General features: G+C 54.3%; 6 protein-coding genes and 1 non-coding gene across 7 annotated transcripts; 5 read left to right on the top strand and 2 right to left on the bottom strand.

The window, feature by feature from the left end:
- The first annotated feature begins 742 nt into the window (after positions 1–742).
- N0V96_011650 lies at positions 743–829 on the top strand. The gene has a single exon. It is a non-coding gene; the product is annotated as a tRNA-Pro (tRNA).
- A 666-nt stretch (positions 830–1,495) lies between these two features.
- Positions 1,496–3,357, top strand: N0V96_011649 (uncharacterized protein; the record flags this gene model as incomplete). Its single annotated transcript, XM_053193674.2, has 4 exons — positions 1,496–1,811; positions 2,247–2,252; positions 2,720–3,196; positions 3,260–3,357. 4 exons carry the CDS (start codon positions 1,496–1,498, stop codon positions 3,355–3,357), a joined length of 897 nt encoding a protein of 298 aa, XP_053048992.2.
- Positions 3,358–3,747: 390 nt separating this feature from the next.
- N0V96_011648 (uncharacterized protein) lies at positions 3,748–5,214 on the bottom strand (the record flags this gene model as incomplete). The annotated part of the gene is made up of 1 exon (XM_053193673.1): positions 3,748–5,214. One exon carries the CDS (start codon positions 5,212–5,214, stop codon positions 3,748–3,750), a length of 1,467 nt encoding a protein of 488 aa, XP_053048991.1.
- Positions 5,215–6,009: 795 nt separating this feature from the next.
- On the top strand, positions 6,010–7,016 carry N0V96_011647 (uncharacterized protein; the record flags this gene model as incomplete). The annotated part of the gene is made up of 2 exons (XM_053193672.1): positions 6,010–6,608; positions 6,668–7,016. The coding sequence occupies 2 exons, from the start codon at positions 6,010–6,012 to the stop codon at positions 7,014–7,016; spliced, it is 948 nt and encodes a 315-aa protein (XP_053048990.1).
- Positions 7,017–7,665: 649 nt separating this feature from the next.
- On the top strand, positions 7,666–9,284 carry HGT20 (Bifunctional purine biosynthesis protein PurH; the record flags this gene model as incomplete). Its single annotated transcript, XM_053193671.1, has 2 exons — positions 7,666–7,770; positions 7,863–9,284. 2 exons carry the CDS (start codon positions 7,666–7,668, stop codon positions 9,282–9,284), a joined length of 1,527 nt encoding a protein of 508 aa, XP_053048989.1.
- A 104-nt stretch (positions 9,285–9,388) lies between these two features.
- On the bottom strand, positions 9,389–10,272 carry DCG1_2 (dal80p-controlled protein; the record flags this gene model as incomplete). The annotated part of the gene is made up of 2 exons (XM_053193670.1): positions 9,389–10,066; positions 10,159–10,272. 2 exons carry the CDS (start codon positions 10,270–10,272, stop codon positions 9,389–9,391), a joined length of 792 nt encoding a protein of 263 aa, XP_053048988.1.
- Positions 10,273–10,809: 537 nt separating this feature from the next.
- ARP2 (Arp2/3 complex subunit, actin nucleation center) lies at positions 10,810–12,205 on the top strand (the record flags this gene model as incomplete). Its single annotated transcript, XM_053193669.1, has 3 exons — positions 10,810–10,831; positions 10,947–11,369; positions 11,475–12,205. 3 exons carry the CDS (start codon positions 10,810–10,812, stop codon positions 12,203–12,205), a joined length of 1,176 nt encoding a protein of 391 aa, XP_053048987.1.
- Positions 12,206–12,795: the final 590 nt, after the last annotated feature.

The following is a 12,795-nucleotide window of genomic DNA, read 5'->3' as shown; positions in this document are numbered from 1 at the left end:
TGGGTTGGGAAAACGAAGAGCTCGAAGATGTTGTTGTGAGCAACAAGATGGCACGGAAGGACGGCTCTTTGCAAGTCGGCAACGTCTGGCACGGCTTAACCCAAGACGATGCAGAGCTCGCATAATTGAAAGTCCTTCATCAAGCACAGTATACTTGCCGAGCGTTGATATTGTAAGATCAAGAAGTTGGAGATACGAGTGCTGTATGAGGCAAGGTGGTTGTGCAGGTGAGACCCTCGGCTTCGCGTAGCCTGTAGGATCCGAATCCTGACGTTCGCAGCTACGGTAAGCGACGTGAACTTGTCAAGGGTGACCCTGAGCCAAGAGGAGATTGCCATTGCGGCGGGCCTAGCTTGGCCAGCTTGGCTGTGCAACGGCCGTTGACGAAGATGATTGGTATGGCTCTGGCAGTCTATTCGGAAAACGATTTTTGAACCTATCGAGAAGTTCGAGGTGTTGAGAGCCGAAGGATGAGAGTATTCGCGAGAGAAAGGCCAGTGTAGCCCAACCAATTACGAGGTATCCTATGCGGAGGAGGCATTGTAACAGTGCCACCTCGTCATGTGTATGTGAGCGTACACTTGCACTTATTGCGAGGAGCGTCAAAAGCTCGCGACTTCTCAACTAAGGATTTGGGAATGGAGTTTTTTCCGCTCAGCGACACAGCCTGCGTAATCGCGGACTTGCGAGGCTTCAATGATGTCCAGGTCGCCGAATCGTTCAACAGTCAATAATCGCATCAGCCCTGATGGTCTAGCGGTATGATTCTCCCTTAGGGTCTTCACGACACGTCTGGGAGAGGTCCCAGGTTCGAATCCTGGTTAGGGCCCAAATCTTTTGTTTTTGCCGATAAGAACCATCAACTATGTGAGATAGGCTCATAACTGTTCGCTGGCGGGTTTTTGACACGGATCTGACCCTTCTGTTAACTGGGCACTGTCCGAATGGACCTGTCCACTGGCTGTGTCTTGTGTTAGTGGTGTTGCAGTTTCGGGCTGTGCTTGTAAAGAATGGAAGCAAAGCAAGGAGGATCAAACATACCAGCCCACCTAATTGGACGATTGACTGTGCAAAAGTGATTGAATGGAAGTAAGAACAAGATGGGTAAGGAATATTGGTGGCTCAATATTGCCTCCAGCTCAAGCTCCAAGTTTAAATATGAGAATACGGACCTCTGAGAGTTACTCGGCTCTGATGGCCAGAGATTCAAAGGATATGCTTCGGAGGCCTACTGGAGGCCTACCATCGACTGCCAGAAATTGAACTCTAACGAAATGTTCGAAGGTAATTCTTGCTTGCTCGCTCGAGAGAAATACGATAAATCAAGGATTTCCTCCTCGATATATTCCAAACATGTCAAGAAGAAGCAGTCGAGATAGTTGTAACTCGTTCTTGATAACCCAACCGTACGCGCAATCCGACGATTATTCTTGCAATGACAACAATCAAGATAGGACTAGGAAGAGATAAGATTTCAGCTCCCAGATTCATCGACATGTTTCGCCATGCGGAGAAAGGAGACAGAAACCTCGACCACCGCCACGTAGATCTCATGACGGCCGAACTCCGGACCAAGAAGATCACCGGCTACATCCGCCGCAGCGTCAAAGTCTTTGTGCGTCGGCGCGATGCCGTTACTGATTTCTTGAAAGAGGCATTGGACCTGGCAATCAAAGCAGGCAAAATCGTGCTCGAATTCGACAAGGAGCACCCGAACCTCGTCGCCATCGTTGCCGGCGGAGTGATGCTGGCTAGTGTCTCCCCCTGGGTGCTGCAAGCCCTAGGTTTTGGACAACTTGGACCTGTTGCTGGTAAGTTTTTCCGCAGATTACTCCTCCGTCCTCTCTACCTGAAGATCAACTCTGACGCAGTGCCCACTCAAGATTCTTTCGCGGCAGGGTGGCAGGCGCCAATAGGCGCGGCCGTTCGGACGGGCTCTCTGTTTTCTATCCTTCAGTGGCTTGGAATGACTTGGATTTGAGTCCTGGGAAGGCACTTTGGCTACGAGCTAAGGCCTCTATGATCTATGTAGTCGTATCCGAGGGCCATAGAAGGCATGAGATAACGCAAGTTGACGAAATCTGTGTTCCTTTTGCTCTGACCCTAAGCCCGCTGCAGACTTGATTCCATGCGAAACTTGACCTCTATCAAGTGTTTCCATCCCGCTCGCTGGTCCATCGTGTTGCTGTCTGTCCGCATCGTCCTCGATTATGCACTGATCAGATATACTTTTTACCGAATCACAGCATCGCGTATGTGCCAATTAGGTTCAGCCTGCTCACCTGACTCTGACTGATTGATTGGTTGAAGAATAAAGTGCGTTCGTATAAAGACAAGACGGAAGAGAGCTGCTCTTTCAAGGGGAGGTAGCTTTCTCCTGAAAAAATGCTTGGAACACGAGTTGTTGGTTCGGTCCAACGAATGTACTGGTGAGAAATGTTGAACCAACGGGCGGCATGTGGACGAATGAGCAGGGCGTACTCCATGCGGGAGGCCTACCATGAGGGGGCGTCGGGCGAGGTGAGGCTGCTTTGAGCACATATCTTGGTCTGTTCATTCGACAGTGAAATGGCAATAACAGCGGCGAGACCGTCTCTCTCGACCATTTAACAACCACTGAGGGAGGAAAGGCCGGATCTTTCTTTCTCTCCCACATAGCGATCATTTTGGCTCTGAATTCGCAAAGTTCACCTTCTCAAAACAATTACGTTCACAAAAGGCACCAAGATGGAGCACGACAAGAAGGACAGCTGCAGCCTCCTCGCCCTCTGCCTCCCGCAGTTCCAGCCGGGCCCGAAGGCAGTCACGTCCGAAAAGCAGACGGGCATCATCAAAGATCAACCCATCCGCTCTGCCCAGGATGCCGCTTCCGAGTTCATCGACATCCTTCGCACCGCCGAAAAGGGAGGCAAAGACTTCGAGCACCGTCTCAGAAACATCGTCACGGTCAACTCCTGGACCGAAGAGCTCGCCAAGTACATCCTTTCCGGCGTCGAAGGCCTGGTCCGCCACCGCGACACCATCGGCCAAGTCGTGAGGGAGACTGTGGACAAGTCGACCGAGGCCGCTGACAGCGTATTCGAGTTTGCCAAGGAGCATCCTGTCTTTGTTACCATTATCGCCATTGGCGTGTTGGTTATCGTTGCCCCCTGGGTGGTTGAGGCCCTTGGCTTCGGCGAACTTGGACCCATTGCTGGTAAGTCTTGTCGCCCATGCTCTCGATCTGTTTTCTCTGGTCAAGCTCTTACAAATAATCTAGATACCTTTGCCTCCTGGTGGCAGGCGCGATATGCCGGATGCGTTCCCAAGCGATCTCTCTTCTCTTTCCTCCAGCGGCTGGGAATGACTTGGAAATGACTACTTGTGCTGTTTGGAAAGGGATCTCGATTACAGGCTAAGCTTTAAGGCTTGAAGCCAGACACATTCAAGAATTGTAGGGAGGACAAGTTATGGCGACATGTCGTTGAGCAAGGGCATGTAGTTCGAGGCCAAGTTTTCTTCAACTTCGGTAGGCGAACGGCTAGCATCCCAAATGAATCCCATTGCCTCGCAAGTTATTTTCACTGCACTACTTGTGCTCGTTCATAGCCGACCAATTGTCGCAGCGAGTACCTCGCGGTCCTGAAGTATATGCAAAGTATTGTATCATTGTCAAATTTTCCCTGACCCTCAAAACGCCCGAAAGTTGACCCACGGGGAATCATAAGACACAGAGAGCAAAGCTTATCTAATACAAAGCCCCCCTTCTTATGCCTCCTCCGCCGAAATGCCCGTAAACGCCTCCTTTTCACCACCTTCGCCAGCCTCGTTATCCGTCACGGGCTCCGTCGTCTTCCACACATCGTTCCTCAACGCCTTATCCTCCTCATCCTCGACCTCGCCAAACTTGGTGACGCTGAACTCGGGCATGGCACGCCGTTCCTTGGAGAGGATGCCGCCGCTCTTACCGGCTCTGCGTCTGCGCTCCTGCTCCGCGTCGCGCTGGATCGCCGCCTTCTCGCCCGCGGCGTCGAGCATCGTGCCCTCCAGGCTGAGGTACCCGTGGTCGCCGCTGACGCCGACGTCGAACGCCTTGATGCGGAAGCGCACGCGGCCCTTGACCTTGTCCCCGGCGCCGTCGACCCAGAAGCCAGTGGTGTGGATCTGGCGCACGGCGCCGTGCTCGTCCTCGGCGGCGGCCTCGGTGTTCTCGACGTCAAAGGGGTCGGCGACGTAGGAGGCTGCCTCGGCAGAGCCGGCGTGGACCCAGCGCCATTCGGGGGGGAGGCGGCTAGACTCGATGCTGGCATTGAACTTGCCCCAGCAGACGACGCCGACGTGGCCCTCGTTCTCGAGGTTGATGCTGCCTTCCATCCAGGCGCCGCGGCGGGGGATAAAGAGGTCGACGTCGACGGTGACGTAGCCGAAGCCGACGGCGTACTCGTCGACGGAGACGAGGTCACAGTGCTCCGAGTCGCTCTTGGCGGCGTAGCGGCGGCCGGGCTGCTCTGAAACGGCGACGTTCCGGAAGGCGAGGAGGACGCCCTTGAGGTCCGGGACGTAGCGGTTCACGAGGGGCTCGAGGTGCTGCGTCGCGGCGGCGGTGCAGGGCGTGTCCCAGCCTATGGGGTAGATGGGGAGGTATAGCGAGACGGTCTGGGTGTAGAAGGGGAACTGGGGCTTGGAGGGCGCGTCGGGGGGTTGGTGGACTCGGCCTGTTGATTTCGTCTTTGCGGGGGAGTCGACGTCCATGGCATCGGCGTCGGCGTCTACGGCGGGTTCGGGGTCCGCTGCCTTCTTGCTCTTCTTTTCGCTCGCTGGCGGCTCTGCGGTATCTTCGACTGCTTCCGCTGACTCCTTTTGTTCTGACTTGCGCTTCTTCTTTTTGTCCTTCTTCTCCTTGCGCTCGGCGTCCGACCCGTCTTGTTCGGCGGACTCGCCTACTGACTTTCTGTGCTTGTCCTTCTTGGACTTCTTCTTTGCGGATGATGGCTCGCCATTGGTATTGCTCGTCGCGACGGCGTCCATTGAGAGGTCCTGGGAAGCCTGAGGAGACTCTTCTTCTTCGTCGTTGGCGTCGTTCTGGGTCACGCCGAGGCTCTTTGTGCGCTTGTGCTTGCGCTCTTCGGCGGCGTCGTCGCCCTCCTCGCGCAGGCGCTTCTTCTCCTTCTTGTCCTTTTTACTCCTCTTGTCAGACTTGTGCCCATTGGTCGCTGGTGAATCGGTGGACGCCATATTTACGGCTTGTCGGATTGCTCGGTGGTTCGTTGTTGGGGTGTTGTCGTCGTCGTCGAATCTCGCCCGGCGGGTCGCGAGGTAGCTGCGTTCCCGACTGTCGAACCAAAAAAAAAAAAGTTGAACTTCAAAAAAATTTCTAGGGAAACTTCACCGATCGGTGGTGGGGTCGCCCGTCTCCCGTGTGTGGGCCCGTCGTCCTCTCAGAAAACACCGTGCCGACAGGGATAAAGTGATGGGGCCATAGGTAGTACGTACCACGGCCCGGTCGGAGTCGGAGATATCGCTGGGCTTCGATGGCGTGCCTCATCCGAACATTTCGCTTCCAGTTGAATCCGGGAGCACCAGAGAGCAGAGACAGAGTTTCATTTTACCGGAGGTCGGAGACACAAGATGGTTGCTTGTGGTGGAGAAGCCCGCCCCAAAAGGCCGCTTACTTTCGGCTTCCTCACAGCTTGTTTCCTCGTTTGGGGAGTGTGAATGGGCGAGATGAACGGCGTGGGGCCCGACGGTTCTCGCATCCGTTCCCCTCATTGCTCCCCCAATGCCCCTCCATCTCATAAACGCACCTTGAGATGGCGTCAGACTCGAGGGGTCGAAGCACAGCTTGCATGTGTCTAGTAGTTTCAGCGGGGTGAACCATTGAGCCGTTATCGCTCTTTGTTTTGTAATACACTTGAAGCTATAAGAACCGGGCATCCGGCCACGGGGACTCTATTTCGAGAATGTAAAGAACTTTTACAACAACTATACATCTTCTACGCTAATAAACCGTAATCTTCATACCACGACATCATGCCTACCTTTAAATCATCTAAGATTCTCGTATTCGGTGCCACTGGCCAGATTGGCGTTTTCATCACAGCGGCATTGCTGGATGCCAGCCCCTCCTTTGACCAAATCACCATCTTTACATCGCCAACCACAGTGGAGAGGAAAGCAGACTTGCTCGATGGCTGGAAGAAGAAGGGACTGAAGGTCATCGCCGGCGATGTTGACGACACGGAGCAAATCAAAGCGGCCTACAAGGATGCCGATACCGTCATATCCGCGCTGGGTAGAAACGTGATTGAGAAGCAGATTGATCTCATCAAATTGGCCGAAGAGACCGACTCTGTCAAGTGGTTCTTCCCCTCCGAGTACGGAACGGATATCGAATACGGACCCAAGAGCCCCAATGAGAAGCCTCACCAGGCCAAGCTCAAGGTGCGCAAGTATATCCGCGAGAACGTCAAAAGACTCAAGTACACGTACCTGGTAACGGGACCTTATGTCGACATGTTCTTGACGTTGCCGTCGATTGCGCAAGAGGCTGGTGGGTTTGATACAGCTGCCCGTAAGGCAGTCCTGATTGAGGACGGCGAACGAAAGACTGGTCTTATCACCATGAAAGAGTACGTTTCCATTTCCACACACTTACCATGTCACCCAGTACTGACTTGAATGTCCAAAGCGTTGGCACAACATTGGTGGCATCGCTTCGTCACCCAGAGGAATCCTTCAACCAAGCTCTCAAAGTTCAGTCGTTCGTGGCGACTGGCAAGGAAATCGTGGCCGAGTATGAGAAGCAGACTGGAGAGAAATGGGAAATCGTTTACTCGTCGCTGGAGACCTTGAAGAAAGCTGAAGAGAAGGCATGGGCCGAGGGCATCCCTTACGCCACCATCTTCACCTTACGACGCATCTGGGCTGAGGGTGGCACTTTGTACGAGAAGACGGACAACGAAAAGATTGGGCTTGGGCCCAACGATGTCGAGAGCCTAGAGATAGCCGTCAAGAGATCGTTGGGTAAAATTCAGTAAATTCTGGGTATAGGACGGATTGCAGTTCAATATTGAATGGTTTATTCAACAGTTTCCAAATCAAAACTGTGAAGATTGCAGAAATATCGAGTGCCGGTAGACTTACGTGCACAATATCATCTATCATGCTAGACAAGCAGGATGTTAGTATTGAAGAATGTAGTAGCATCACTACTTCATTGGCAAAGAGGCTGATTGAACACCACCTCATGATATCAACGTTGGCATCAAATGCTCTAAATGGACTCATCAACCTCGAGGCACAACTTTATGCGATGAATGGCCAGGTACCTGAGAGGGCAGCAAATGACAGCGCTAGGAAAGGTACCTTAGTCACCGGGTCCCGGCCCGCTCGCGGACCCTGGAACAGCCCGGCGTGCCAGGGACTGTGGCTGCTAGCGGCGCTGAAATGCGTAACAGCGACGTGTGGCAGCTGTGGCATGTGGGCAGCTTCCCCATGACCGCCGGCGACTTCCCCAGCTTTCCCAACTTCGCTTTGTCGTCCCGGCTGCCCCCCCTCTCGAGCAAGGCAGGTTCCTTGTTCTCAACCGATTTACTTGCCCAAAACACAAACCACCGTCTTCACACAATCCCGAGCGCACTCTAGACGACACTCATTCTCTCGCAGCACCCAGCGTCGTTCGCCAACATGGCTCCTTCGGGTCTTCGACAGTGCATGCACGATGTCAGCCTGTACTTGCTTGTCTTAATTTCTGTCTCGACTTTGGGCCCCCTGCAGTTCGGCTTCCACCTTGTATGTCATTGCATCACTCCGTTCCAACGTTCATTTGGCTTAACCAATTCCCACGGAACATGACTTACTGACCAGCTGTGCCTCTCTTCCAGGCCGAACTCAACGCCCCTCAAGATGTCCTTACCTGTCGAAAGAAGTCAATTGCGGCCAAGGGAGTGAAGCTCACATGGGTGCACTCCAAGGCCCCCGACCCCGAGCCCTGGCTCCCCGAGTGTATTCCCATGTCCGACGCCGTCTTCGCGACCGTCTCCTCCATCTTTACTGTCGGTGGCCTGCTAGGCGCTCTTTGTGCCGGCCCCTTGTCTTCAAAGCGCGGCCGACGTCCTGCCATGCGAGTCACGTCCATTTTATATATCATCGGTGCCATTATCGAGACCCTCGCTGGCGGTGCTGCCGCTCTGGCAATCGGCCGATTCTTCACGGGTATGGCGGCTGGTGCGTCTACCGTTATTGTTCCGCTGTACATCAGTGAAATCGCGCCGCCAAAGGAGCGTGGTCTGTTTGGTGCCATGACTCAGGTCTCCATCAACGTGGGCATTCTTGCCGTCCAGACTCTGGGCTTCTTCCTGAGCTACGGGAAGGCTTGGCGCTGGATCCTGGCTGCCGGCGTCTTCATTGCGTTGGCTCAGGCTTCTGGACTCATGCTGATTCCTGAGAGCCCGGCATGGCTGGCTGCCAACGGCGACGTCCCCAAGGCTCGCCGTACTCTACAGCGAATTCGTGGCAAGGACTTCGACATCAGAGAGGAAGTCGAAAGCTGGGATGGGGAGGTTAATGCTGAGCAAGAGGGTCTTTTGGCCCAGAGCGACGACGTGCCCCCGGTGTCTCCTGGCCTCCCCAAGCACACCTCGCCTGTCCATCTTGGATTCTTCGACGTGATCAAAGATCCGCTTCACCGACCTGCTATCGCCGCTATTATCGGCATCATGTTTGCCCAGCAGCTGTGTGGCATCAACTCTGTCATCATGTACTCGGTATCTCTCTTGAACGACTTGCTTCCCGTCAGCTCAGCCCTACTGACGATTCTGATTTCTGTCATCAATCTGATTACCACTGCGGCATGCTCTCCGCTGCCGGACAAGCTCGGAAGAAAGACCTGCATCCTGATCTCCATCATCGGACAGGGAATCAGCTCTCTGATTCTTGCTCTTTCCATTCAGTTCGGGGTCAAGATCTTGTCGGCTGTGTCAGTCGTGTCGTTTGTAGCATTTTTCGCCGTTGGCCTTGGACCGGTTCCTTTCATCCTCGCGTCCGAAATGGTTGGACAAGAGGCTGTTGGCGCCGTCCAGTCTTGGTCCCTGGGATCCAACTACCTCGCGACCTTCCTGGTTGCTCAGTTCTTCCCGATCGTCAATAATGCCTTCAACAATTGGCTTGGAGGAGCTGGCTGGGTGTACTTCCTCTTCGCCGGCTTCGCTGCACTTTTTGCCCTATTTGTTTCGGTCAAGGTGCCCGAAACCAAGGGTAAGAAGGACGCAGACGAGGTTTGGGGACGCACTAGACGGCTCGACTAAGACATTGTCTTGATTATTGTAGTTTTACATTGGTTTGAATAGAGCGGTAAAAGGTATGGCGTTGGAAATGGGTGCCAATAGCATGGGTATTCTTAATAGATCAATCAGTTTTGGAACAAGCGTCTGCTTCTGACTGTTTGCTCGAGCTGCAGGATGCCAGCTTTGACACCATCAACGATGAAAACCTGGCTGCCCTTCTCCGGACCATAGACGTCGTTGGCTGAGCTGCGAATAATCTCCTCGAGCCCGGCCATACCGGCACAACCCATGACCACACACCGCACATCTCCGCTACTCAACAGCTTCTTGGTAGCTTGCTCCAGTTTCACCCTGACTTCAGCCGGGCTGACGTGGTGGAAGTCTCCAGCTGTCAAGCCGGTCGACGCGACGCCCCCGAACTTAACATTCTCTGACTGATCTGATTGCCCGAGGTAGCCCTTCACGCCTTGGCTTAGGTGCTTTTCCCAGAACTCGCCCGTCGTGACAACACCCCATTTAGATGCGAGTGAAGGATCAGAGCTGTGAGGCAAGAGTGAAGTCGCCGTCAGAATGCTGGCCTCGAAGATCCCGGTGACGGCTAGAGTCGAGTGGAACTGCTGAGAAAGCTGCTCGACCAAGGTGTGGACACTATAGCATGCGACGAGTACGCCGTCGTAATCTTGGAGCTTGCCACTCTTTGCGAGATCGCCCATGACGACCTCGGTACTCAGTTTGATGTCGGCATCATCGTTGATACTTGCTGGGCTCCCAGATGGCGCTGTGTAGGTATGAATTTCGAGAGACTAACACAGAAAGCGGGATGTCAGCGCCTGATCATTTGTGGTTGAGACTCGGCCGTTGTGAACAGCCAGCCTGTTTGTTCATTTCGGCTTACATCGTGCAAGGACATTGCTTGTATGGCTTTTTCCATGCCCCTCGTCATGTCCTCTGACGAGTTGGCGTTAATCACGAGGATCTTGATATTCCGACGAAGGAGACGAGTTGCCATGGTTGCGCTGTTACTGTACGGGAAATGTGACTGGAAAGGCTGTTCCTTACGAGATGGTCAACACTTTGTGAGAATGAACATCAAACAACCCGTGCTACTCACCCCTCAAGCGCGTAAATTATCATGGTCCCGCCGACCAGCGGCCTTCATCGAGTGGAGATTCTCCCGTTAAGGTGGGGCTGCCGGTCCGGTGACGCTGGGTTCCAGTGCACCGCATGAGCCGACTGCGGCTCCTCCAGGTCCTTCAGCACCACTTTCAGTGACAGTGCACTGGAGACGGGTACCTATCAGTCTTGGACCGTGACGATTGCTGGCTGCGGGGTATCACGTGATAGCCACTAATCACTCAGCCACGACCTGGCTGACGATCCAGTGGCAGGACAGCTGGGAGGCAGTGGACTTGGCCCAACCCCACTATCGACGACACAGACGTAACAGCTTCCCGGACGCTCTCCCAACCACACCTCACCTCACCTCACCTCTCCCCCAAATCGAAAGAAGCTCCAATCTCGAAAGCCTGCAGCTTCTGCTTTCACAATGGCAGCCGAGGCCCCCATCGGTAAGATACAATGCCCCTGATACCGCAGCTACGGCTGCATAGCTACGCCTGTGACCGCTTTCTTCCCAGTGGTTTATGCTCTCTGTTCGGGAGGTGGCTGACGCAAGATCCACAGTCCTCGACGGAGGAACAGGTTTCCTCAAGGTCGGCTACGCAGCGCAGAACTTCCCCGAATTTCAATACCCATCCATCGTCGGCCGACCGATCCTGAGAACCGAAGAAAAGGGCGAGGACAATGACTTGGTTATCAAGGATATCATGTGCGGTGACGAAGCCGCCGCCGCCCGGACGATGCTTCAGATCAGCTACCCCATGGAGAATGGTATCGTCAAGAAGTGGGATGACATGCAGCATCTCTGGGACTACACCTTTTTCGAAAAGATGAAGGTCGACCCGCGCGGCCGCAAGATCTTGTTGACCGAGCCCCCGATGAACCCGCTGCGGAACCGTGAGCAGATGTGCGAGGTCATGTTTGACCGCTACGGATTTGGCGGCGTCTATGTTGCCATCCAGGCCGTATTGGCCCTGTACGCCCAAGGTATGTTGACTGCACTAGCTACGACCGACTTGGATTGGAGAGAGAGAGAGAGAGAGAGAGAGAGCGAGAATATGCAGCGAGGCTGACTTTGGCTGCTCCCTACAGGTCTCAGCTCCGGTGTCGTCGTCGACTCGGGAGACGGCGTGACCCACATCGTACCCGTTTACGAGTCGGTCGTCCTCAACCACCTAACCCGCAGACTGGATGTCGCGGGCCGAGACGTCACGCGCAACCTCATTGCGCTCCTCCTGCGCCGCGGCTACGCGCTCAACCGAACGGCCGATTTCGAGACTGTCCGTCAGATCAAGGAGAAGCTCTGCTACGTCTCGTACGACTTGGAGCTGGACAAGCGCCTGAGCGAGGACACAACGGTGCTGGTGGAAAGCTACACGCTGCCCGACGGCCGTGTTATTAGAGTGGGCAGCGAGCGATTCGAGGCGCCAGAGTGTATGTTCCAGCCTCACCTGGTGGACTGCGAACAGCCCGGTATTGCCGAGTTCCTGTTCAACACGATCCAGGCGGCCGACGTGGACGTTAGATCATCGCTGTACAAGGCCATTGTGCTGTCGGGTGGCAGCAGCATGTACCCTGGTCTCCCGTCACGTCTGGAGAAGGAGTTGAAGCAGCTGTGGCTGACGCGAGTGCTTGGCGGCAACCCGGAGAGATTAAACAAGTTCAAGGTTCGGATAGAAGACCCACCTCGTCGGAGACACATGGTCTTCCTCGGTGGTGCGGTGTTGGCCAACATTATGGCAGACAAGGAGGGCATGTGGGTGACCAAGGAGGAGTGGGATGAACAGGGCCCGCGTGTGCTCGAGAAGCTCGGCCCGCGATAGGATGAATGGTCTGTCAAGGTGATGAGATGGCCGTCTTGCTTGGTCTCGGTGATAGTAGACGTAGCATGCATGTGGCAGGTTTTAGAGCCTCGTTTTGTTTTCTAACGAAAAAGTTGATGAACTCTATTATGACACTGGCATACAGAAAGTCTTTTATGATGTCCTTCAGGGATAGCTATGTTTGAGGGTTGCTATGGTAAATGTTTTGGACAAGTTGTGACGAGTCTTTCCGTGCTTGAGCTTCCACTGATGAACAGGAGGCCAACACCGTGCAAGAGAAGAGGATCTCAACACTGTGCAACCAGGCAGCGGCTTCCCGCTACCAGAGAAAGCGATGCGCCTACCTCTACGCCCAAGTCGATGGGAAGCCACGCCGCCTCGTCTGTTGCTTGCCAGTGAAACGTCACTTCAACTCACTCTTTGCTCTTGTTTGGAACTTCAACCTCTCACTCGCTTGCACTCAATCAATCATCCTTCATCCGCCAGCTCGCACATTCTTTGGCCCCCTTTCCGTGATCTATTACTAGTTCTACCTCTCCTCAACCTTGCGGCACTTTCGGCCCAAGGGGGGTTTTCTCCGCACTTCAAAT

This window comes from Colletotrichum fioriniae (assembly GCF_027942845.1).
Source record: "Colletotrichum fioriniae strain IMI 355084 chromosome Unknown scaffold_18, whole genome shotgun sequence".
Classification (NCBI taxonomy): domain Eukaryota; kingdom Fungi; phylum Ascomycota; class Sordariomycetes; order Glomerellales; family Glomerellaceae; genus Colletotrichum; species Colletotrichum fioriniae.
Note: the sequence above shows the minus strand (reverse complement) of the source record. Positions and strands in the feature narration are given on the sequence as shown.